This window comes from Acipenser ruthenus, chromosome 23, assembly GCF_902713425.1.
Source record: "Acipenser ruthenus chromosome 23, fAciRut3.2 maternal haplotype, whole genome shotgun sequence".
Taxonomy (NCBI): Eukaryota; Metazoa; Chordata; class Actinopteri; order Acipenseriformes; family Acipenseridae; genus Acipenser; species Acipenser ruthenus.
Genome location: NC_081211.1, coordinates 9,495,012 through 9,521,381, shown reverse-complemented (window position 1 = coordinate 9,521,381; position 26,370 = coordinate 9,495,012). Strand labels below are relative to the sequence as shown.

Sequence of the window (26,370 nt, the reverse complement as noted above, 5' to 3'; positions counted from 1 at the left end):
TCACTTCTTAAAAAAATAAAAACCTTGAAATTCACATTTTTAGACAGGAATCCAGTAATGTGAATGGTATTAAAATATATATAAACTATGATAACCCCACTGCTTCATCTCACAGCTTTTCCTTTCTAGTTTAAAAAATATTGAAAGCTGGCCCACGGCTAGCTTGAAAAACTGAATAAAAAAATCATCTGTGTTCAACCCAGACGAACAGTAACCCACCCTGACGTGGACAGGGGGAGGAGCTGGGAGGAGCGTGTTAGTAATGACCAACCCCCACGCGGACAGGGGGAGGAGCTGGGAGGAGCGTGTTAGTAACGACCAACCCCCACGCGGACAGGGGGAGGAGCTGGGAGGAGCGTGTTAGTAATGACCAACCCCCACGCGGACAGGGGGAGGAGCTGGGAGGAGCGTGTTAGTAACGACCAACCCCCACGCGGACAGGGGGAGGAGCTGGGAGGAGCGTGTTAGTAACGACCAACCCCCACGCGGACAGGGGGAGGAGCTGGGAGGAGCGTGTTAGTAACGACCAACCCCCACGCGGACAGGGGAAGAGCTGGGAGGAGCGTGTGTCCCCACTGTACATCCGGTGCATCATTCAGGTGGCTCAGTGCACTGTAACTAATTATCCGTGGCTTCTCCATGCTGTTTGTCTTGGGTGTGTGTGCTGTGTCGGGTCTGTGGTGAGTAGTGTGTTGCTCATCTCTCTCCCTCCCTCTCTCTGTTCTCAGGTAGCCGCTCTGGAGAGGCAGATCTTTGATTTCCTGGGGTACCAGTGGGCGCCCATCCTGGCCAACTTCATCCACATCATGGCAGTGATTATGGCCATCTTTGGAACCATGCAGTACCGCTCCCATCACCTCATCATGGTGAGTGAAACACTTCTGCATGTCTCTATATCATTGCCCTAACTTTTAAACACATGATGTCACTGTATTTTTGTGTATGTAGTGATGTTAATAAGTGGGTCACATCTGGAAGTAAACACCACTTTAAAATGAACCCTGCCGGGGTCCACGATGGCTCACTGGCATTGCAGTGGCTGGTGCTTCAGCGGATGAGGGAGGCAGAACCAGCAGGCACTGTTTCATCCTCATCTCGATACAGCAGATCATACTGGCCAGGCACCTGGTGAGCTCGGGCAGACACCTGCAGGGCTGGCCTTTGTCCACCAGGGTGTAAAAGAGGAAGCTGGTTTGGTCGTGGGATTGGAAGGTGTCCACTGAGTCATTCATCTTTGCTGTGAGAGCGCCTGGTCCAGCTCTGTGTCTCACTTCCATAGCCCTCCTTCATCTCCTTCCAGGAGCACACCAGCTCACATCCCAATTCACACTGTCACCTCCAGTCTGCCGTACTGTCACATTGCCCTCCTTCATCTCCTTCCAGGAGCACACCAGATCACATCCCAATTCACACTTCACCTCCAGTCTGCCATGCTGTCACATTGCCCTCCTTCATCTCCTTCCAGGATCACACCAGATCACATCCCAATTCACACTTCACCTCCAGTCTGCCATGCTGTCACATTGCCCTCTTTCATCTCCTTTCAGGAGCACACCAGCTCTACTATTGAAATGGACTGTGTCTTCTTAAAAGTATTTGAAGTTACAGATTAATATACAATAAAATAAAAACAACCAAACAGTAAAAAAACATCTATCACATAAAAACATATATCACATAAAAAACAAACATATCACATAAAAAATCATACCTGATTTACCTGCACTTAATATCTGGTACAATACCAGTTTAAAGACGTCTCTGTTTGCATGGATTTTGTATTTGTAATAATAATATCTGATAGAATACCAGTTTAAAGGCGTCTCTGTTTGCATGGATTTTGTACTCCAGTGATACCAAATGTACTTTTTTAATGAAAATACATTTTTGTTATAGCTGCCCATGTGAGACCCACGTAGCCAATGGGAGAGACAAGAGTAAGACAGGATTATTTCATTGGCTAGAACCCCTTTAAAGCAATACAGGCACATTTTCCATTGGCCTCTGTTGCTGCCTCAGCTTTGAGCTCATTACACAGTAATGCTCTTCGGCAGCCTCTGGGCACAATTGGTGAGGTGAGGTGGTTTCACCTCCAGGGTGATGTTTCTTTTTATAGAGATTCTCTGTTTACTGAATCACAGTTGCCACAGTTGGGAAGGGGCAGGAAGTACAGTAGTGGCCATTTCTAAGCCCACCTCACTAACACAGCCCTGTACAGAGCTGAGCTTGGAGTGGAAGGCTGGGGGAGGTTAGGCAGTGCCCTTATAAAAGTTTACCGCGTAATATTGCACAGTATGTTTGCAGTTTTCCCATGCTTTTACCTTGTTATACTATGCATTTACCATCGTTTACCGTGGTTTGTTTCTATGCTTTACCACACCTCTGTGTGCTTTACAGTGCTAGCCTATGCTGTGCCATGCTTTCACAATGGGACTCTCTAAAAAGGGGACGGGCTCTCTGGTTGTGTCTTGCAGTATGCAGTGTGGCTGGTGCTGTGGGTCGGCTGGAACTCCTTCATCATCTGCTTCTACCTGGAGGTGGGACACCTGTCACAGGTACAGTGGGCAGCTCTTCTGGTTTCAACCTTGTTGTTCTCTTTCCTTTTATATGCAGTAGCTATGAGAACAACCTCTTCCGATACAAACCCTGCACACACTACACATTTCATCTCAGCCTTGCTATGTGGTCTTCTCCCCCAAACTGCCTGTATTTACCCTATAGGTAAATCACAGGCAGTCTGCCCCTTCCCTAGAGAATGTAATGCATTGACACTTTGCTGTCAGTGGAAGTCTTGTCTGATATCTCTTATAACAATAGGAGACGCCGATGCACAAACGTATGAACTGGAATAAAGAACACAACACAGCATCACAGCTGTGTTTGTCCAACTGGGTTCCACTTTGCAAAGTTCAGATTCCCTTTTTAACATTTAATCATCTCCACTATTTCTTTTCAAACCCCCTTTTACCTGATGGAAGTGGGGCCCTGTGTGGAATTGAAAGCGGCTTATATATATTTTTTTTGGTCCGATGAACACTTCAGAAAAATACATCAGGACCTATTTTCAAAGCATTTAGTCCATCCTCCACCTTAGGATAACGAAAAATAAATCGAGTCAGTGTCGTAATCAGGGAAATCGTCATACATGTAGTGTATTAGATTTGTTTACAGGTTTCTATTTTGAGGGGAGTTCTCTTTCCTATAGACCTCTATACAGTTCTGCAGTTTTGAGTGTTCTGTTTCCTATACAGCTCTGCAGTGTTGTGTTCTCTTTCCTATACAGCTCTGCAGTGTTGAGTGTTCTCTTTCCTATAGACCTCTATACAGCTCTACAGTGTTGAGTAGAGTTATTTTTCCCATAGACCTCTTTCCAGGTCTGCAGTGTCGAATGAGTTATTTTAATATAATCCAAGGTCTCCAAATCATGTTTTGTTTTAATGACAGAAGCACATCAAAGAACCTTGCATCCCACTGTGTTAGATCTTTGGTTTTCAAAGCCATGATACACAAAGAGTTCTGGTTTAATGATCTGCTGTGATCGGTGGCAGTGTTTAGGTGTCCTCCTGTCTTCCGATCAGTTTGGATAGACTCCAAGGTTTCCTGAAGAGTGTTGCAGTGCTCCTTCGTTGCTGTGTGACATTGATTAGTTCATGTCTAGGGGGTGGTTGGAGGCTTGCAGATTGTTGCTGTGTCACATTGTTTAGTTCATGTCTAGGGGGTGGTTAGTCTCAGGCTTGCAGATCGTTGCTGTGTCACATTGTTTAGTTCATGTCTAGGGGGTGGTCGTAGGCTTGCAGATCGTTGCTGTGTCACATTGTTTAGTTCATGTCTAGAGGGTGGTTAGTCTCAGGCTTGCAGATCGTTGCTGTGTCACATTGTTTAGTTCATGTCTAGAGGGTGGTTAGTCTCAGACTTGCAGATCGTTGCTGTGTCACATTGTTTAGTTCATGTCTAGAGGGTGGTTAGTCTCAGGCTTGCAGATCGTTGCTGTGTCACATTGTTTAGTTCATGTCTAGGGGGTGGTTAGTCTCAGGCTTGCAGATCGTTGCTGTGTCACATTGTTTAGTTCATGTCTAGAGGGTGGTTAGTCTCAGGCTTGCAGATCGTTGCTGTGTCACATTGTTTAGTTCATGTCTAGGGGGTGGTTAGTCTCAGGCTTGCAGATCGTTGCTGTGTCACATTGTTTAGTTCATGTCTAGGGGGTGGTTAGTCTCAGGCTTGCAGATTGTTGCTGTGTCACATTGTTTAGTTCATGTCTAGGGGGTGGTTAGTCTCAGGCTTGCAGATCGTTGCTGTGTCACATTGTTTAGTTCATGTCTAGAGGGTGGTTAGTCTCAGGCTTGCAGATTGTTGCTGTGTCACATTGTTTAGTTCATGTCTAGGGGGTGGTTAGTCTCAGGCTTGCAGATCGTTGCTGTGTCACATTGTTTAGTTCGTGTCTAGGGGGTGGTTGTTGTGACTGGTCAGCATGCTGTTGTGACTGGTCAGGATGCTGTTGTGACTGGTCAGGATGCTGTTGTGACTGGTCAGCATGCTGTTGTGACTGGTCAGGATGCTGTTAGTGACTGGTCAGCATGCTGTTGTGACTGGTCAGCATGCTGTTAGTGACTGGTCAGCATGCTGTTGTGACTGGTCAGCATGCTGTTGTGACTGGTCAGGATGCTGTTGTGACTGGTCAGGATGCTGTTGTGACTGGTCAGCATGCTGTTAGTGACTGGTCAGCATGCTGTTGTGACTGGTCAGCATGCTGTTGTGACTGGTCAGGATGCTGTTGTGACTGCTCATGATGCTGTTGTGACTGGTCAGCATGCTGTTGTGACTGGTCAGGATGCTGTTGTGACTGGTCAGGATGCTGTTGTGACTGGTCAGGATGCTGTTGTGACTGGTCAGGATGTTGTTAGTGAATGATAGTTAACGGGGCATCTGAGTCTAATATAAATACGCACGGCTGGCCTCCCACCTGCACCAAGTCAGTGTGTGTCTCTGTGTGTGTGTTTCTATGTGTGTGTCAGTGTGTGTCTCTATGGTGTTTCAGTGTGTGTGTCAGTGTGTGTCTCTATGTGTGTGTCAGTGTGTGTGTCAGGGTGTGTCTCTATGGTGTTTCAGTGTGTGTGTCAGTGTGTGTCTCTATGGTGTTTCAGTGTGTGTGTCAGTGTGTGTGTCAGTGTGTGTCTCTGGTGTTTCAGTGTGTGTGTCAGTGTGTGTCTCTGGTGTTTCAGTGTGTGTGTCAGTGTGTGTCTCTATGGTGTTTCAGTGTGTGTGTCAGTGTGTCTCTGGTGTGTCAGTGTGTGTCTCTGGTGTTTCAGTGTGTGTGTCAGTGTGTCTCTGGTGTTTCAGTGTGTGTGTCAGTGTGTGTCTCTGTGTGTGTGTCTCTATGTGTGTGTCTCTGTGTGTGTGTCAGTGTGTGTCTCTGGTGTTTCAGTGTGTGTGTCAGTGCGTGTCTCTGGTGTCTGGTGGTCAGGATGCTGTTGTGACTGGTCAGCATGCTGTTGTGACTGGTCAGCATGCTGTTGTGACTGGTCAGGATGCTGTTGTGACTGGTCAGGATGCTGTTGTGACTGGACAGAATGCTGTTGTGACTGGTCAGCATGCTGTTGTGACTTGTCAGGATGCTGTTGTGACTGGTCAGCATGCTGTTGTGACTTGTCAGGATGCTGTTGTGACTGGTCAGGATGCTGTTGTGACTGGACAGGATGCTGTTGTGACTGGTCAGCATGCTGTTGTGACTGGTCAGCATGCTATTGTGACTGGTCAGGATGCTGTTGTGACTGGTCAGGATGCTGTTGTGACTGGTCAGGATGCTGTTGTGACTGGTCAGGATGCTGTTGTGACTGGTCAGCATGCTGTTGTGACTGGTCAGGATGCTGTTGTGACTGGTCAGGATGCTGTTGTGACTGCTCATGATGCTATTGTGACTGGTCAGGATGCTGTTGTGACTGGTCAACATGCTGTTGTGACTGGTCAGCATGCTGTTGTGACTGGTCAGGATGCTGTTGTGACTGGTCAGCATGCTGTTGTGACTGGTCAGGATGCTGTTGTGACTTGTCAGCATGCTGTTGTGACTGGTCAGCATGCTATTGTGACTGGTCAACATGCTGTTGTGACTGGTCAGCATGCTGTTGTCACTGGTCAGGATGCTGTTGTGACTGGTCAGGATGCTGTTGTGACTGGTCAGGATGCTGTTGTGACTGGTCAGCATGCTATTGTGACTGGTCAACATGCTGTTGTGACTGGTCAGCATGCTGTTGTCACTGGTCAGGATGCTGTTGTGACTGGACAGGATGCTGTTGTGACTGGTCAGCATGCTGTTGTGACTGGACAGGATGCTGTTGTGACTGGTCAGGATGCTGTTGTGACTGGTCAGGATGCTGTTGTGACTGGTCAGCATGCTATTGTGACTGGTCAACATGCTGTTGTGACTGGTCAGCATGCTGTTGTCACTGGTCAGGATGCTGTTGTGACTGGTCAGCATGCTGTTGTGACTGGTCAGGATGCTGTTGTGACTTGTCAGCATGCTGTTGTGACTGGTCAGCATGCTATTGTGACTGGTCAACATGCTGTTGTGACTGGTCAGCATGCTATTGTGACTGGTCAACATGCTGTTGTGACTGGTCAGCATGCTGTTGTCACTGATCAGGATGCTGTTGTGACTGGTCAGCATGCTATTGTGACTGGACAGGATGCTGTTGTGACTGGTCAGCATGCTGTTGTCACTGGTCAGGATGCTGTTGTGACTGGACAGGATGCTGTTGTGACTGGTCAGCATGCTGTTGTCACTGGTCAGGATGCTGTTGTGACTGGTCAGGATGCTGTTGTGACTGGTCAGGATGCTGTTGTGACTGGACAGGATGCTGTTGTCACTGGTCAGGATGCTGTTGTGACTGGTCAGCATGCTGTTAGTGAATGATAGTTAACGGGGCATCTGAGTCTACTATAAATACGCACGGCTGGCCTCCCATCTGCGCAGAGTCAGTGTGTGTCTCTGTGTGTGTGTCTGGTGTTTCAGTGTGTGTGTCTGTGTGTGTGTCTGGTGTTTCAGTGTGTGTGTCAGTGTGTGTCTCTGTGTGTGTGTCTCTGGTGTTTCAGTGTGTGTGTCAGTGTGTGTCTCTGTGTGTGTGTGTCTCTATGTGTGTGTCTCTGTGTGTGTGTATCAGTGTGTGTCTCTGGTGTTTAAGTGTGTGGGTCAGTGTGAGTTTCAGTGTTTGTCTCTGTGGTGTGTCTCTGTGGTGTGTCTCTGTGTGTGTCTCTGGTGTGTCAGTGTGTGTCTGTGTGTGTTTCAGTGTGTGTGTCTCTATGTGTGTGTCAGTGTGTGTCTAGGTGTGTCTTTCAGTGTTTTTCAGTGTAAGTCTTTCAGTGTGTGTGCTGCTGGGGTGACCTGACTTGGTAACTGTCCAAAACAAAAGCACTGAAGATAAAATAATCCATTCTCTCAATTTATTCAAGTCATAACAAAACAGAGTAAAGGAAGCCGCTGTTACGGATTAGCACAGTGTCAATTTGATTAATCTCTCGGACGATTGTTTGTTTCTCTCAATGCCATAGGAACCCCAGCTACTGTAGAGAACCATTAGCAGACCACAACCCAATGGATTTGAAACAAATGTTGCACAGGGTACCATAGCACTGCAATGGATCCAGCCGTGTGTATTGGAGGTGCATGGATGCTCCCCCCACCCCCCTACTGGGATCCCAATAGTGCAATAAACTTAAGAAACCCCAGAACCAGTGGCACAGCGTTCCCAGCAGTGGCTGCGCAATGGATTTGGAATTCAAAGATGGTTCCATGGTACTGCAATGGATCCAGCAGTGTGTATCGCTTCATGCCATTACTCTGTCACATGCCATTCTAGAGCTGTTGCTTCATTGTCTCTTATTGCAATAGCATTGCACTGCAGTCCAACTGCTCACTCATTTGATTATAGGCACAATCAATTCAATTGTCTTGTTCATCCTTAACTGTAAAGCACTCAGTAATGTGAAATCAAGAAATGCTAAAGGAAACTAAATAAATCAATGGCAAGCATTTAGACTAGAAGTCTTTTTCAATCTGCACACATACATACATGAACATAGACAACACACGCTGCCATACAGAAACACACACACACACACACACACACACAGACAACACACATGCACTGATATGCATTGAAAAGGACTTCTTTGTGAAGTGTTTGTCATTGAATTCATGGAGTTCCTTTTAGTTAGAAGCTCATTGTATTCCATAGCTCCTGGCCTCTGCTGATTATTGAAGGTCGGTTGTCACAGTGACCTGCACTGTGCCCTGGTTTCAATCTCACTGTGCAGGAGAGCCCCCGTCTCTGCAGGGAGAGAGGGGAGTCCAGCTGATGCCCTGGTTTCAATCTCACTGTGCAGGAGAGCCCCCGTCTCTGCAGGGTGAGAGGGGAGGCCAGCTGACAGGGAGCCCAGCGGACAGGGAGCCCCCAGCCCGCTATCACAGCTCTGCAGGCACTCGGATTAGAGAGGGAGTGAGGGTTTAACAGCTCGCTTTCCCGCTACACGCTGGAACAGTGGGAAGACTTTCTGTCGCCAGTGCTGAAAGGGGCTATTGAATGAGTAAGAGCAGGTCTGATGTAGAATCTGTATTTTGAAAGCCAAGTAAAAGCTTGACTTGTATTGACAGATAAAGGTTGGCATTACAATGTATGTGGTGTTTTGTTTTAAACAAGTCATGAATAGGGATGTATTTCTTCACTGTAAACAATGGCTTTTATCACAGCATTTTAAGGTCTAAAAAAAAAAACTGGTATTTGAAGATATTTCATGATTTAAACATAATATTTATGAAAGCAGAAAACAATTGCGTTGTCACATTAACTCGAGTTATTATAACAAATGTTCATAAATATTGAAAAACAGTTAAATATTTGTATAATATTTTGTTTTTATGTCCACCTTTTAAAGACATTTTATTTTCACCATCAGTGAATTATCAACAAAATAAAAACATAAATACATGTAAAAATAACAACAGACACATGCAAAGTCCCCTTCATGTACTGGACAGAGCGATCTTCAGCAGAAATATTTCCGATCTTTGATGCAGCTAGCGTTTGTTTCGTTGAAGACATTTTAAAGAAATCGTGCAGCTGTATGCAGTGTGTGTTCAATCCTGATGTAACTACTGTTATCTGCTCTTGAACTGCCCCGTATCAAATCGTACTGTGTTTTGTATTTGCTCTTATTAGGACTGCTCTTGTATTTGCTCTTAATTGTATTTGCTCTTAATTGTAATGTAATTCTTGTTATGTATTTTATTTCATATACAACTTTAAGTCGCCCTGGGTAAGGGCGTCTGCTAAGAAATAAATAATAATAATAATTTACCGGAAGCAAACTAAACCGGCTGCCAGGTTCCTAATGCAGTGTAACAGGTAGTGCGTCAATAAGGCAAACTATTGCTGTGTTTCTTTTAAGTGATACAAAAATATTTATATAATTCTTTCAGAAATGTTAGTTTTCACAGGGAACTACATATTACTCAGCAATGGGTACATTTCACGGAAATGGTGGAATCCAAGATTAACCGTGAAAAGTCATACATTGTAGTAATACATTGTAGGAGTGCTGGTCAGTCTGGCCTGTTTTGTGTTGGTGATGTCACTCCTCACCTTGGTGTCCCTGTGTTGGTGATGTCACTCCTCACCTTGGTGTCCCTGTGTTGGTGATGTCACTCCTCACCTTGGTGTCCCTGTGTTGGTGATGTCACTCCTCACCTTGGTGTCCCTGTGTTGGTGATGTCACTCCTCACCTTGGTGTCCCTGTGTTGGTGATGTCACTCCTCACCTTGGTGTCCCTGTGTTGGTGGTGTCCCTGTGTTGGTGATGTCACTCTTCACCTTGGTGTCCCTGTGTTGGTGATGTCACTCCTCACCTTGGTGTCCCTGTGTTGGTGATGTCACTCTTCACCTTGGTGTCCCTGTGTTGATGATGTCACTCCTCACCTTGGTATCCCTGTGTTGGTGATGTCACTCCTCACCTTGGTGTCCCTGTGTTGGTGATGTCACTCCTCACCTTGGTGTCCCTGTGTTGGTGATGTCACTCTTCACCTTGGTGTCCCTGTGTTGGTGATGTCACTCCTCACCTTGGTGTCCCTGTGTTGGTGATGTCACTCCTCACCTTGGTGTCCCTGTGTTGGTGATGTCACTCCTGTCTCCTCTCTCAGGACCGGGACTTCCTGATGACCTTCAACACGTCGCTGCACCGCTCGTGGTGGATGGAGAACGGGCCGGGCTGCCTGGTCACTCCGGTGCTGAACTCGAACCTGGCGCCCGACGACCACCACGTCATCACGGTGTCTGGCTGCCTGCTTGATTACCAGTACATCGAGGTGCTCAGCAGCGCCCTGCAGGTCTTCCTGAGTGTGAGTGCAGAGACAGCGAGGGGAGGGAAGCGAGCTAAACAAAGCAATAACAAACCTACCTTTAATATGGTACACTTCAATTCATTGTTTCGTGTTATATGCCAGATTAGAAGGAGGAAACAGTGCTCTATAGAGAGCACAGGGGTGCATGATATGTGATACACAAAGTGATTCTAAACAAGAAGAATGCATTGTTTAATGTGGCATATTTCAGACGCAAAGCAGGTTGTTCTTCAAAGGACAAAGCTTCCAGTAAATCTTTCCTAATATGAATTACCTTCAGTTCATGGATCTCACATTTCCCTGTAGCAATGACGTTCTCTCTGGTCCTTTTGCATGTATATTTCTTGTTGTTTTAGTTCTACCTTCAGGTTAGTACTGTAGATTGTACAGAAAAGCCTGCAGTCCCATCCGAACCTGTGAATGCACTGTCACAGCTCTGTCTACACGTTCAGCAGCCTGTGCAGCACAGTGCTTTCCATTTCACAGGGAGACTCTTCACAGCTTACCCACCTTCGACCCTGTGAATGCACTGTCACAGCTCTGTCTACACGTTCAGCACCCTGTGCAGCACAGTGCTTTCCATTTCACAGGGAGACTCTTCACAGCTTACCCACCTTCGACCCTGTTTCATCCCCCCTCTCTCTCTCTCTCTCTCTCTCCAGCTCTTTGGCTTCGTGTACGCCTGCTATGTCAGCAAAGTGTTCCTGGATGATGAAGACAGCTGTAAGTGCCCTTCCTGTTAGGGGTACAGGGGAGGGGTGGGGGGCAGACACACTGCCACGACACTGCAAGCAGAGCTGCTTCTGCCAGCAGGATACAACACAAACAGAGGGACTGGGAGGGAGGCAGTGTGGACTAGTGGTTAGAGCTGAGAGACTGGGAGGGAGGGAGGGAGGGAGGGAGGGAGGGAGGCTGTGTGGTCTAGTGGTTAGAGCTGAGAGACTGGGAGGGAGGGAGGCTGTGTGGTCTAGTAGTTAGAGGTGAGGGACTGGGAGGGAGGGAGGCTGTGTGGTCTAGTGGTTACAGATGAGGGACTGGGAGGGAGGCAGTGTGGACTAGTGGTTAGAGCTGAGGGACTGGGAGGGAGGGAGGGAGGGAGAGAGGCTGTGTGGTCTAGTGGTTAGAGCTGAGAAACTGGGAGGGAGGGAGGCTGTGTGGTCTAGTAGTTAGAGCTGAGGGACTGGGAGGGAGGGAGGCTGTGTGGTCTAGTGGTTAGAGCTGAGGGACTGGGAGGTAGGCAACTCTAACATTTCGAGCTGACAGTGGAAGTAATTGTGTGGTGTCACGAGGGATGCAATACCTATCAGTGTCCCAGAAGTAAAGACTGCTGTTAGGCTGTTTTTAATAAAGGCAGTGAGCCATGCAGCAGCATATTCCCATTGCAGAATGATTTATTGTGACGTGTCACTGCGTGTCACGGCTTAAATGTTTTGGGATGGATTTACAAAGCTCTTGTTTTGCTCCAGCGCAGGATTGTGAGTGAAAACAGGGGCAGCTTTTACCTCAACTTTCAACACATTCCCTCCTGAAGAAAAACATGCGGCCACTATTAAATACAATAAAGACATACAAACAATTAACACATAGCTTGGAAAACTAAAACTCATTTGAACTTGAAAACCATGATGTCTTATATTGGAGTTGTCAAAGCAGACAAAGGGTTCTGCTGGTGCTTCCTCAGTGTGCTGAATCTGTTTCATCTTGTGATGAGCCACAGCTAAATCATACCTTCAAAGCGCTCCGTTCTAAGGTTGACCTTAAAGGAAACTAAGTCAAGTAAACACACTAGTGCTTTCCTTATTGCTCTGAATATGGATGGATTTACACAGCGGAACCTTTCATGTATACAGTATACAACTAAGGGTGCTGAAACCTTCAGGCAACTGACTCTAAGGACATACTGGCAATGTAACAAAACCTGAGAAAAGCTGAATAAAAGGTTTACTGTGGTAAATGGCACTGCAAAGTATGGTAAAGCATGTTTAAAACACGGTAAAGCTCAGAGCATTGCATAAGCCTGGGAGAAAGTTGTGGAGAAATGCAGATTTACCCTAGCAGAGTATTAGATCATTCCCACAGACATACTCTAGCCTTGTGTGATCCGCTCTGCTCCCTGACCCTGTGCCCTGGCGTCATCTCACAGAGTCTCTCTCTCTCCCCCCTCTCTATTGCAGTTGACTTTATTGGAGGATTCGATTCCTACGGGTACCAGCCCCCTCAGAAGACCTCACACCTGCAGCTGCAGCCTCTCTACACGTAGGTACAGCCCTGCACTGTGAGCTCTGTGTACACGTAGGTACAGCCCTGCACTGTGAGCTCTGTGTACACGTAGGTACAGCCCTGCACTGTGAGCTCTGTGTACACGTAGGTACAGCCCTGCACTGTGAGCTCTCTCTACACGTAGGTACAGCCCTGCACTGTGAGCTCTGTGTACACGTAGGTACAGCCCTGCACTGTGAGCTCTCTCTACACGTAGGTACAGCCCTGCACTGTGAGCTCTCTCTACACGTAGGTACAGCCCTGCACTGTGAGCTCTCTCTACACGTAGGTACAGCCCTGCACTGTGAGCTCTGTGTACACGTAGGTACAGCCCTGCACTGTGAGCTCTCTCTACACATAGGTACAGCCCTGCACTGTGAGCTCTGTCTACACGTAAGCTGGCTGGTGTTTCATGTTGTAAGATGGCTGGTGTTTCATGTTGTAAGATTGCTGGTGTTTCATGTTAAGCTGGCTGGTGTTTCATGTAAAATGGCTGGTGTTTCATGTTGTAAGCTGGCTGGTGTTTCATGTTGTAAGATGGCTGGTGTTTCATGTTGTAAGATGGCTGTTGTTTCATGTTGGAAGATGGCTGGTGTTTCATGTAAGATGGCTGGTGTTTCATGTTGTAAGATGGCTGGTGTTTCATGTTGTAAGATTGCTGGTGTTTCATGTTGTAAGCTGGCTGGTGTTTCATGTAAGATGGCTGGTGTTTCATGTAAGATGGCTGGTGTTTCATGTTGTAAGATTGCTGTTGTTTCATGTTGTAAGCTGGCTGGTGTTTCATGTAAGATGGCTGTTGTTTCATGTAAGATGGCTGGTGTTTCATGTTGTAAGCTGGCTGGTGTTTCATGTAAGATGGCTGGTGTTTCATGTTGTAAGATTGCTGGTGTTTCATGTTGTAAGCTGGCTGGTGTTTCATGTTGTAAGATGGCTGTTGTTTCATGTAAGATGACTGGTGTTTCATGTTGTAAGCTGGCTGGTGTTTCATGTAAGATTGCTGGTGTTTCATGTTGTAAGCTGGCTGGTGTTTCATGTAAGATGGCTGGTGTTTCATGTAAGATGGCTGGTGTTTCATGTTGTAAGATTGCTGTTGTTTCATGTAAGATGGGTGGTGTTTCATGTTGTAAGATGGCTGGTGTTTCATGTTGTAAGATGGCTGGTGTTTCATGTTGTAAGCTGGCTGGTGTTTCATGTTGTAAGATGGCTGTTGTTTCATGTAAGATGACTGGTGTTTCATGTTGTAAGATTGCTGGTGTTTCATGTTGTAAGCTGGCTGGTGTTTCATGTAAGATGGCTGGTGTTTCATGTAAGATTGCTGGTGTTTCATGTTGTAAGCTGGCTGGTGTTTCATGTAAGATGGCTGGTGTTTCATGTAAGATTGCTTGTGTTTCATGTTGTAAGCTGGCTGGTGTTTCATGTAAAATGGCTGGTGTTTCATGTTGTAAGCTGGCTGGTGTTTCATGTTGTAAGATTGCTGGTGTTTCATGTTGTAAGCTGGCTGGTGTTTCATGTAAGATGGCTGTTGTTTCATGTAAGATGACTGGTGTTTCATGTAAGATTGCTGGTGTTTCATGTTGTAAGCTGGCTGGTGTTTCATGTAAAATGACTGGTGTTTCATGTTGTAAGATGGCTGGTGTTTCATGTTGTAAGATTGCTGGTGTTTCATGTTGTAAGCTGGCTGGTGTTTCATGTAAGATGGCTGGTGTTTCATGTTGTAAGATGGCTGGTGTTTCATGTTGTAAGATTGCTGGTGTTTCATGTTGTAAGCTGGCTGGTGTTTCATGTAAGATGGCTGTTGTTTCATGTAAGATGGCTGGTGTTTCATGTTGTAAGATGGCTGGTGTTTCATGTTGTAAGATGGCTGGTGTTTCATGTTGTAAGATGGCTGTTGTTTCATGTAAGATGGCTGGTGTTTCATGTTGTAAGATTGCTGGTGTTTCATGTTGTAAGCTGGCTGGTGTTTCATGTTGTAAGATGGCTGGTGTTTCATGTTGTAAGCTGGCTGGTGTTTCATGTAAGATGGCTGGTGTTTCATGTAAGATGGCTGGTGTTTCATGTTGTAAGATTGCTGGTGTTTCATGTAAGATGGCTGGTGTTTCATGTTGTAAGATGGCTGGTTTTTCATGTTGGAAGATGGCTGGTGTTTCATGTTGTAAGCTGGCTGGTGTTTCATGTTGTAAGATGGCTGGTGTTTCATGTAAGATGGCTGTTGTTTCATGTAAGATGGCTGGTGTTTCATGTTGTAAGATGGCTGGTGTTTCATGTTGTAAGATGGCTGGTGTTTCATGTAAGATGGCTGTTGTTTCATGTAAGATGGCTGGTGTTTCATGTTGTAAGCTGGCTGGTGTTTCATGTAAGATGGCTGGTGTTTCATGTAAGCTGGCTGGTGTTTCATGTAAGATGGCTGGTGTTTCATGTTGTAAGATTGCTGGTGTTTCATGTTGTAAGATTGCTGGTGTTTCATGTAAGATGGCTGGTGTTTCATGTTGTAAGATGGCTGGTGTTTCATGTTGTAAGCTGGCTGGTGTTTCATGTAAGATGGCTGGTGTTTCATGTTGTAAGATGGCTGGTGTTTCATGTTGTAAGATGGCTGTTGTTTCATGTAAGATGGCTGGTGTTTCATGTTGTAAGATGGCTGGTGTTTCATGTAAGCTGGCTGGTGTTTCATGTTGTAAGATGGCTAGTGTTTCATGTTGTAAGCTGGCTGGTGTTTCATGTAAGATGGCTGGTGTTTCATGTTGTAAGATGGCTGGTGTTTCATGTTGTAAGATTGCTGGTGTTTCATGTAAGATGGCTGGTGTTTCATGTAAGATGGCTGGTGTTTCATGTTGTAAGATTGCTGGTGTTTCATGTTGTAAGATGGCTGGTGTTTCATGTTGTAAGATGGCTGGTGTTTCATGTTGGAAGATGGCTGGTGTTTCATGTTGGAAGATGGCTGGTGTTTCATGTAAGATGGCTGTTGTTTCATGTAAGATGGCTGTTGTTTCATGTAAGATGGCTGGTGTTTCATGTAAGATGGCTGGTGTTTCATGTTGTAAGATTGCTGGTGTTTCATGTTGTAAGATGGCTGGTGTTTCATGTTGGAAGATGGCTGGTGTTTCATGTTGGAAGATGGCTGGTGTTTCATGTTGGAAGATGGCTGGTGTTTCATGTAAGATGGCTGGTGTTTCATGTAAGATGGCTGGTGTTTCATGTTGTAAGATGGCTGGTGTTTCATGTTGTAAGCTGGCTGTTGTTTCATGTAAGATGGCTGTTGTTTCATGTAAGATGGCTGGTGTTTCATGTTGTAAGATGGCTGGTGTTTCATGTTGTAAGATTGCTGGTGTTTCATGTTGTAAGATGGCTGTTGTTTCATGTAAGATGGCTGGTGTTTCATGTTGTAAGATGGCTGGTGTTTCATGTTGTAAGATTGCTGGTGTTTCATGTTGTAAGCTGGCTGGTGTTTCATGTAAGCTGGCTGTTGTTTCATGTAAGATGGCTGGTGTTTCATGTTGTAAGATGGCTGGTGTTTCATGTTGTAAGATTGCTGGTGTTTCATGTTGTAAGCTGGCTGGTGTTTCATGTAAGATGGCTGTTGTTTCATGTATGATGGCTGGTGTTTCATGTTGGAAGATGGCTGGTGTTTCATGTAAGATGGCTGTTGTTTCATGTAAGATGGCTGGTGTTTCATGTTGTAAGATGGCTGGTGTTTCATGTTGGAAGATGGCTGGTGTTTCATGTTGGAAGATGGCTGGTGTTTCATGTAAGATGGCTGTTGTTTCATGTAAGATGGCTGGTGTTTCATGTTGTAAGATGGCTGGTGTTTCATGTTGGAAGATGGCTGGTGTTTCATGTTGGAAGATGGCTGGTGTTTCATGTTGTAAGATGGCTGTTGTTTCATGTTGTAAGCTGGCTGGTGTTTCATGTTGTAAGCTGGCTGGTGTTTCATGTTGTAAGCTGGCTGGTGTTTCATGTAAGATGGCTGGTGTTTCATGTTGGAAGATGGCTGGTGTTTCATGTAAGCTGGCTGGTGTTTCATGTAAGATGGCTGGTTTTTTGTTGCTGCTGCTGTTGAAAGCATTGTAACATCACTATCTGCTCTGATCCGCAGGTCTGGATAAAGCAGCTCTCCCGGGACTCGGTGAACCCAGCCGTCTCGATGAAGAGCTTGGGGGGCTGCGTTCTCATCTCAATCCGAGGAGGAGGAAGAGGAGGTCTGCGGGAAATCGATACAGAAGCTTTTTTTGTGATAACCTGTGGCTCCCTGGCTGTGCCTGAGGATACATAAACAACCTGCTGCCCCAGAGAGCTGTCTGGGAATGCAAGAGTGCCATCTGCTGGACAACTGGGTGAACTGCAACACAACACTAATAAATACACACACATTTATGAATAAAGGAAACCAGGAACCGCATATACTTACAGTTCTGCAGGCAGTGTTGGGAGGAATCTCTTCAAACCAGCTAGGGACCAAGCTGAGAAAGACGGTTTCTGTTTCTTAGTCTGTTTGTTTGTTTGTTTGTTTGTTACAGAACGTATACTACTTTTTTAATTGTGCAAGGAACAGAGATGCTGTTTCCTTAACGAACGGACAGACCTTTCAGTGCTAATAACATGTGTGAGAGTGTAGGAGAGTCTGAGGGTGGGGACACCAGGGGAGGGGGAGGGGGGGGGGGGGTCATGGGGGCTGTGTTTTATACAAAATCCAAGTTCAACTTTTGAAAATAAAGAAAGGAAAGAGCATCTCCAGACACATCTCCAAGGTGCATTACAAATCTGGATAGAAATGTGAGTTGTCTTGTACATGTTTGAATGTCCTCAGTCCAGACTCTAAAGGACAGATCAGTATCTACAGGAGCCACAGCACACCGTGGATTATCAGCGGAAAGGCCACACAACCTGCCACAGGAGTCAGCCCCTACAGGATAGTGCTTCATGCCATCGTGGGGTTGCATATAGAGATGTGTGGCAAATCCTGAACTCCCTTAAAGAGAAACACAGAAACTCTCCAGATGAATTATAATAATACATTTCAGTATTTCCCTAAAATGAATGGAAGACTCTCCAAAAGGGGAAGGGATTTTACCCATGGTCAAGGATCCCAGTTCCCTGCGCACCTCAGGCTTGGAGCCCATAGGGAGAGAACTGTCAGCTTTCCTATGGGAAACAATCAGTCTGAAGTGCACAAGCAGCCCAGAGGAAATACAGTTCTGTACTGACCGGGCCCAAACCAACCCTGAGGAGACCAGCAGAGTGCAGTCTCCATTCCTGTTTCTCTTTGGGGAGGGAGCGTGTTCCACACCAGGGTCTGACAGGGTCCTCCCAAACCCAACCCAGCCCAACCCTGAGGAGACCAGCAGAGTGCAGTCTCCATTCCTGTTTCTCTTTGGGGAGGGAGCGTGTTCCACACCAGGGTCTGACAGGGTCCTCCCAAACCCAACCCAGCCCAACCCTGAGGAGACCAGCAGAGTGCAGTCTCCATTCCTGTTTCTCATTGCGAAGGGAGCGTGTTCCACCACAGGGTCTGACAGGGTCCTCCCCAACCCAGCCCAAACCAAACCCAACCCAACCCTGAGGAGACCAGCAGAGTGCAGTCTCCATTCCTGTTTCTCATTGGGAAGGGAGCATGTTCCACCACAGGGTCTGACAGGGTCCTCCCCAACCCAACCCAACCCAACCCTGAGGAGACCAGCAGAGTGCAGTCTCCATTCCTGTTTCTCATTACGAAGGAAGCGTGTTCCACCACAGGGTCTGACAGGGTCCTCCCCAACCCAACCCAACCCAACCCAACTCAACCCTGAGGAGACCAGCAGAGTGCAGTCTCCATTCCTGTTTCTCATTGGGAAGGGAGCATGTTCCACCACAGGGTCTGACAGGGTCCTCCCAAACCCAACCCAACCCAACCCAACCCAACCCTGAGGAGACCAGCAGAGTGCAGTCTCCATTCCCATTTCTCTTTGGGGAGGGAGCGTGTTCCACCACAGGGTCTGACAGGGTCCTCCCCAACCCAGCCCAACCCAACCCAACCCTGAGGAGACCAGTAGAGTGCAGTCTCCATTCCTGTTTCTCATTGGGAAGGGAGCGTGTTCCACCACAGGGTCTGACAGGGTCCTCCCCAACCCAACCCAACCCAACCCTGAGGAGACCAGCAGAGTGCAGTCTCCATTCCTGTTTCTCATTGGGAAGGGAGCGTGTTCCACCACAGGGTCTGACAGGGTCCTCCCCAACCCAGCCCAACCCAACCCAACCCTGAGGAGACCAGTAGAGTGCAGTCTCCATTCCTGTTTCTCATTGCGAAGGGAGCGTGTTCCACCACAGGGTCTGACAGGGTCCTCCCCAACCCAACCCAACCCAACCCAACCCTGAGGAGACCAGCAGAGTGCAGTCTCCATTCCTGTTTCTCATTGCGAAGGGAGCGTGTTCCACCACAGGGTCTGACAGGGTCCTCCCCAACCCAACCCAACCCAACCCAACTCAACCGTGAGGAGACCAGCAGAGTGCAGTCTCCATTCCTATTTCTCATTGGGAAGGGAGCATGTTCCACCACAGGTTCTGTCAGGGTCCTCCCCAACCCAACCCAACCCAACCCAACCCAACCCTGAGGAGACCAGCAGAGTGCAGTCTCCATTCCTGTTTCTCTTTGGGGAGTGAGCATGTTCCACCACAGGGTCTGACAGGGTCCTCCCCAACCCAACCCAACCCTGAGGAGACCAGCAGAGTGCAGTCTCCATTCCTGTTTCTCTTTGGGGAGTGAGCGTGTTCCACCACAGGGTCTGACAGGGTCCTCCCCAACCCAACACCAAGACAAGAAATATTCTCCTGGCAAGATGAATCCGCTGAGTCTGGAGCAATGCAATCTCTTACACCGCAGTTTTCAAACTTGCATGTTTTTTTTCAAACACATTTTGAGTTTGAAAGTGCTTTTAGTGCCGCTGAATAAAGAATCATCAGGTTGTCTCAGCACACGGTACACTGACACTGCACATCACTCAGGACATGGAAAAGATCAAAATAAAAATGTGTTATGTCTAGATCATTTATCTTGTGACCTCGACAATAGCACATTTCTTTGTATTTGTCCCCACTGTCCTTAATGAGCCACCGTAGTAAAGGATGAAACTGCTGCTTCCTGGTACCTGATTGTTCCCTTGCTGCAATCTGACCATGTGACCCACAGCACAGGAAGCAGCCGTAGACACTTTGTAACTTTATGGTGTTGCATTTGAGAAGACCGCATATCAGGAAGTGAAAAGGTAAATGATCTTCAGCTTGAAAATAAAGGGAGCTGTTTATGCCAAAGCTAGAACTAGACCAGGGAGTGGGTTATATTGCCTTGGCTGTTCTTTCTTCAAGTCGCTTCTCTGCTGTGCATCATTATCTCACACATCTCACCAATGAGCACTCTTAACTGTGTGGCACTGTCATATGTTTGGGTTGGAAGAACTTGTAACAGTGAGAAATAAAAGACATGGATTTTGGCATTTTCTAGTCTGTAGACAATGGGAGCAGCTGTAAACAGAATGGTCCTTGTTTATAACTCCTGTACCCCGCACTGTTTATAACTCCTGTACCCCAGGACTGTTTATAACTCCTGTACCCTAGGACTGTTTATAACTCCTGTACCCTGGGACTGTTTATAACTCCTGTACCCTAGGACTGATTATAACTCCTATACCCTAGAACTGGTTATAACTCCTGTACCCCAGGACTGTTTATAACTCCTGTACCCTGGGACTGTTTATAACTCCTGTACCCTAGGACTGTTTATAACTCCTATACCCTAGAACTGGTTATAACTCCTGTACCCCAGGACTGTTTATAACTCCTGTACCCCAGGACTGTTTATAACTCCTGTACCCGAGGACTGTTTATAACTCCTGTACCCGAGGACTGTTTATAACTCCTGTACCCTAGGACTGTTTATAACTCCTGTACCCAAGGACTGTTTATAACTCCTATACTCCAGGACTGTTTATAACTCCTGTACCCCAGGACTGGTTATAACTCCTGTACCCCAGGACTAGTTATAACTCCTGTACCCCAGACTGGTTATAACTCCTGTACCCCAGGACTGTTTATAACTCCTGTACCCCGGACTGGTTATAACTCCTATACCCTAGGACTGGTTATAACTCCTGTACCCTAGGACTGTTTATAACTCCTATACCCTAGAACTGGTTATAACTCCTGTACCCCAGGACTGTTTATAACTCCTGTACCCGAGGAGTGTTTATAACTCCTGTACCCGAGGACTGTTTATAACTCCTGTACCCTAGGACTGTTTATAACTCCTGTACCCAAGGACTGTTTATAACTCCTATACTCCAGGACTGTTTATAACTCCTGTACCCCAGGACTGGTTATAACTCCTGTACCCCAGGACTAGTTATAACTCCTATACCCTAGGACTGGTTATAACTCCTGTACCCCAGGACTGGTTATAACTCCTGTACCCCGGACTGGTTATAACTCCTATACCCTAGGACTGGTTATAACTCCTGTACCCCAGGACTGGTTATAACTCCTGTACCCCAGCGCTGAGATACAGGCATGGAGGCAGCTCGATTGCTTGACGAGGTCGGAGGGGGAGGAGAAGGATATCAACTCAAAGCATGGTACAGACAACATGGGGAGACAGGGTTACATTGACCTGGAGATTATTGGCTACCAGTTGATTGATAATTGAAAGGAATGTGGGCTCACCTGGTACATTCTCTGTTAATATTTGTGTTAGTTCTCTAGTTCACTTGCAGGTGTTTTTTGATATAGAGTTATCTGCCTGAAAGTTTGTATAATTAATTTTCTATTTAGAAAAAAGTGGTGTGAACTTAGCACTGGGGAAAATGCTCTGTGAACATTCGCATCAGGTTTATTTTAATTATCTAAACAGTACCGGAGCTAAATTAAGCTCAAATTCATACACATTTATTTTCACAGATCTTGTTTCACTGTATTAGTAATGTAAGGTGTAATGTTACTAAATCAGTCATGTGTGAAAACACTATCTGGATTAATACACAGAGAAGCAATGGTGGTATTAAGATCCCCCACTGTTTAGATCATTAAAATAGACCACATGAAATAATGGAGCAAAAAGTTAGCATGTGTACCCTCTTTTTTTATTTAGATTTCATTTTGTATTTTATACTGTTCTGTAAAATGTGTGTTTGAAAAAAAAAACCTTCATTGTGCATTTAAATAAACTAAAATGTTTTTTTCCTAAAGCCTCTCTGTTTTTACAGGAGTAATGCAAACAAAAAGAGTTTTCAGATCCTAACAGGGATTACTCCAAACCGCAGCACCACAACACCTGACATCACCTGAATAGTAATAATAATATCTTTATTTTCATATAGCGCTCCACAGGAGAGAGCGCCACCATCAGGTACCAAGGTGTGAAACCCTTTAATAATGTGCTGCCTGTTCCCTCCCTGCTAGGTGTGACACGCGCTGCTAGTAAATATACCGTGCCACTCACTGTACATGTTCATATCCACGTGTATCTGCCGGCTCACAGAGCATGCCGATGTATATTCACGCCATTCTTTCTGTCCATCCTCCATATCTCACAGGTCATTGCCATACAGGCTCCCTAACTGACACACAAGGATTATGGGAACCCTTGAGCCCCAGGTCACAGAATACAATCCTCAGTGATCTAATACTGATAACATTTTGTAGAAGTGTTTCTGTAAAGACAGTGTGACCAGAAAACCACCACTTGAAATGAACAGCTCCGGTCTCAAGCGAAACCTTCACTTCTCTGTGTGCTGGGAGCCACGTGGTCCTACCCATTCTATAAAGGTATAGCAATCGATTTGAAACTATTATTTCCTGTGGTGCTGATGTGGTGTCAGGCCGTCTGTCTGGCACTGATGTGGTACCAGCAGTGTTTATCGAACGCTCATACCATTGCTCAATTGTCAGGAGTAAAATAAGATGAAGCTTCAGTCAAACAGACACATGCACTCATGAGGGGGTAGATTTGATCATCCAATACCCTCCAGGACACCCCACAGCTGCACTTGTGTGAACACAGTACAGTACATGGGCTGTAACAAATCCATCTGCAGACCTATCTATCTATCCAGCACTAGAATCACTATTATATCAGTCCATCTCTCTATCTGTCAGCTATCACCATAATTACTATTAGAAATCACAAACAGGATTAAGCCAGCCAGCCTCACTCACAGAGGACCATTACTATAGTTTATTATATTTCAGGGATGCTATTCAGAGAGTTGCCACTGGGGGGAGTCACACTCCAGTGTCAGGACTCTGCTGCAAGCATGTGCAGAACAGAAAGGCGAGAGGAGCAATACTACAAGCCCTGCACTGCTCTAAACACAAAGGCATGTATATATATATATATAGATCGTAGACCCTGATATTGATGTGATACATCTGAAATGTCTTTGTATTAGATCATACTAAGATGAGCTATATTCTAACATTATAAAATATATAGTACAGATGTGTGTGCAAGTACAGCTGATTTACCACCACACTCTGAGCTGCAGTGGATACAGCGTGTATCATACAGCACTCTACCTGAAATATATGCATATACAATGAAAGGGATGTGAATGATGATCTCTCAGTTCAACACAAGTGATCCCTGTACTTCACCTCTGATCCTGTCCTGTATATTTCAACATCACCCAGAGAGACGCAAGCCCTCCCTCCCAGCGATCAGTACCACTGCTGCTCTTCAGTGTGCCATGTGACCTGTACCAGACACCCCTTCATGAAATGGTGCACTCCATAATTAACATTCCAGTGAAGCTGGGTGGGGCAGGGACAATAGAAATGAAGAGGGTGAAAGGGGCATCTGCATTGTAATACATTGTAACGGAGCAGGGGAAACAGACGCAGAGCTGCAGCAGCAGGGGGCATGGCCCTGGGACTGTTGACCTCTGAAAAGAACTGCCATTGGCTGGTTTGTGTGTTTGTGTGTATTGGTCTGGGTTATGCCTTAATTTCAATAATAAATGGATCACAATGTTTATTATGAGGCACCGTTAGGGACATAATTCAAACTGACACCACATAATGAAACCTCATACACTACATTGTGAAACCTCATACACTACATTGTGAAACCTCATACACTACATGGTGAAACCCCATACACTACATGGTGAAACCCCATACACTACATGGAGAAACCTCATACACTACCGTGAAACCGCTATGGTGGACAGGAGAGAGGGATTAATTCCAGCGACTCAATATCTAATAGTGTATGAGGTTTCACTGTGTAGTGTATGAGATTTCACTATGTAGTGTATGAGGTTTCACTATGTAGTGTATGAGGTTTCACTGTGTAGTGTATGAGGTTTCACTGTGTAGTGTATGAGGTTTCACTGTGTTGCACGAGGCAGGAATACAAAGGAATAAGTACCCTGTCAGCTGCCATATATTAGTTTTAAAGAAAAGAATGTTTCAACACTGTCTTTGTAGTTTATATTTATCTATTAACCCCACTATTATATCGTAATTTGGTAACGAAAGAAATGGACATACCTGTGTTTTATCTTCTTTACGTGCTGCGAGCCAACAGCTGAGTCGGCTACGGGATCGTAAAGTAAATGTGCACGTTTTTTTTTAGAATTCTTTTTGTTCATTTTTATATTTGAGTTGTAGTATACACAATCACATTGTAGGATTTATTTGATTTATATTTTCACGATGGATTGTTTTGTTATTGAGAATTTAATATTTGTTTGTTTATTTTTTCACATTGCTGTTGTAGCTGTGAAGCTGAAGGTGCAGTGACGTTGTCAACCTGCGACTAATAATTTCAATGTGTTGTAGTTTAGCGTAGGGCCATTAACCTCTTTAAGTGGTGGTTTATTGGGTTAAGGACCACGTACTATAAAAGGCAAGCTTATCCGGAGATCGGGAGCGCAGCTCAGTTTTGCTTGGGATAGCTGAAGCAGGGACGTTTGGTAGACGCGGAGTTGGACGTTTTATATTGATCGGAGATATTTTGTTGCGAAGCTGACGGTGTTTGCTGGGGTTGGTTTCGCTTTCAGCCGCTATTGTTCCTCCTATTCAATTGGTTTCGGGTAGAGTGGCAAGAAGTTTTTCTTGTTTTGTTAGTAGGCTGTGCTATAAACGCATTGTGGTATTATCGGAGCCTGCCTGAAACTTGTAAAACAGTGACTGGTGGGGAAGAAAGAGAAAAGGAAATACTGTACTGTAGTGATATAGCTGCTGTTTGTTTTATTTTATTATTGCTGCTGGATTGTGGTTGGAGTCCTCTGGCGTTCTGTGGGTGTGGAATATGTTACTTTAAAGTGAACCACTAAATGTTTTAGTTTGGTACTGTACTATGCAATATAGCTATTTGTTTATTATCGCTGCTGGATTGTGGTTGGAGTTCTTTGGTGTTTTTGTAGGTGTGTCATAAGTTATTCTAGAGCAAATAACCCAGTATTTTATTCTGTTAATTATTGTATATTAGTTACCGTGAAGAAGGCAAGGTTTTTATGTTTTGGGGTTTTGCTGCTGTCTCTCTTTTTGTTTTTATATTTATTTAGAATTCCCGACCTACCTGCTTGGTGATTGGGGTGCTGCTACTGACCATCGTGTGCTTCTCCTCCGCTCTTCCTTCCCTCCTTTTGAAGAGGTTGTTGGTGCTGGCAACATTGTGGGGGAATCTCTTTTTCTTTCCTTTTCTGTTTTTTTGATAATTTACACCCTAGCTAATTAGTGGGTGCCTATTGTGTTGCTACTTTTACACCCTAGCCATCCAGTGGGTGTTTGCCTTTTTTTTTGGTAAATTGAATTTTTTATGTAATATTTATTTAAATATTTAATAAATATTGTTTTAATTGAGTTAAGCCTTGTCTGTCTCTCTGTGGTGTTGCTACTGGTCCATATCCCAACTATCACTAACGAACTTGTGTTTTATTGTGGGTTATTGATGTTGTTAATTATAGGTTTAAACTTATTTTTAGTTAGTCCTGGCGCTTACCACCAGGTGGTGTAGTCGGCGACTATTTATTTTGGGGGTTCTGAGTGTCCTAAGTAGTGTGAAACCCGTGACAACTGTGCAGTGTATGAGGTTTCACTGTGCAGTGTATGAGGTTTCACTGTGCAGTGTATGAGGTGTCAGTTTGAATTAAGTCCCTAACGGCGCCTCATAGTTTATCATTTGATGTCTGTCTGTTTCCAGCCAGGTCTGCTAGGACTGCATTCAGATACAGTCAGATTAACTGTACCCCCTCTCCGCACGCTGCTTCCAGAGCCCGCTCCTTCTCCACCCTAGTCCCTCAGTGGTGGAACGACCTACCCACGGATATCAGGACTGCTCAGTCCTTGACCACCTTCCTGCACCTCCTCAAGATACAGCATCTGTAAACCTCACAACCCTCCACTATACTGGACTATATGGCACCCACTTTAATTATACTTCCTGTATATTGTATTTGACTTTACTCTTATAGATATCCGTATTCACGTTTTTTGTAATTGTTCTTATTTGAAATCATTCTCATCCATTCATTGTTCTTACTACGTGCTCATACTGGACTTTACTCATATCAGCAAATATTTCATATAAGTTAACTGCTCTTAGTCGAACCCGCTCTTACATGGAATTATTTACTGTATTCTCTGTTTTTTGCTCTTATTTGAATTTGATCTTTTGCTACTGATTTTATTGTACTTTACAACTGCTCTTATCTGTAATGTGATATTCTGAAATGTGATACTTTACAATGTGAGATTTTGTAA

The 26,370-nt window shown here is 45.4% G+C and overlaps 1 protein-coding gene across 1 annotated transcript in view; it reads left to right on the top strand.

Annotated features, from left to right (window-relative positions):
* The window catches only part of LOC117414221 (sodium/potassium-transporting ATPase subunit beta-1-interacting protein 1), an 80,505-nt gene extending 63,237 nt beyond the window's left edge, over nt 1-17,268 (top strand). Inside the window, exons 3-8 of the mRNA XM_058997738.1 lie at nt 729-866; nt 2,475-2,555; nt 10,186-10,383; nt 11,049-11,109; nt 12,561-12,642; nt 16,736-17,268. Coding sequence (XP_058853721.1) covers nt 729-866; nt 2,475-2,555; nt 10,186-10,383; nt 11,049-11,109; nt 12,561-12,642; nt 16,736-16,745 — 570 coding nt within the window. The 3' untranslated portion in view covers nt 16,746-17,268. The remainder of the gene's footprint in view (nt 1-728; nt 867-2,474; nt 2,556-10,185; nt 10,384-11,048; nt 11,110-12,560; nt 12,643-16,735) is intronic.
* The last annotated feature ends 9,102 nt before the right edge of the window (nt 17,269-26,370 follow it).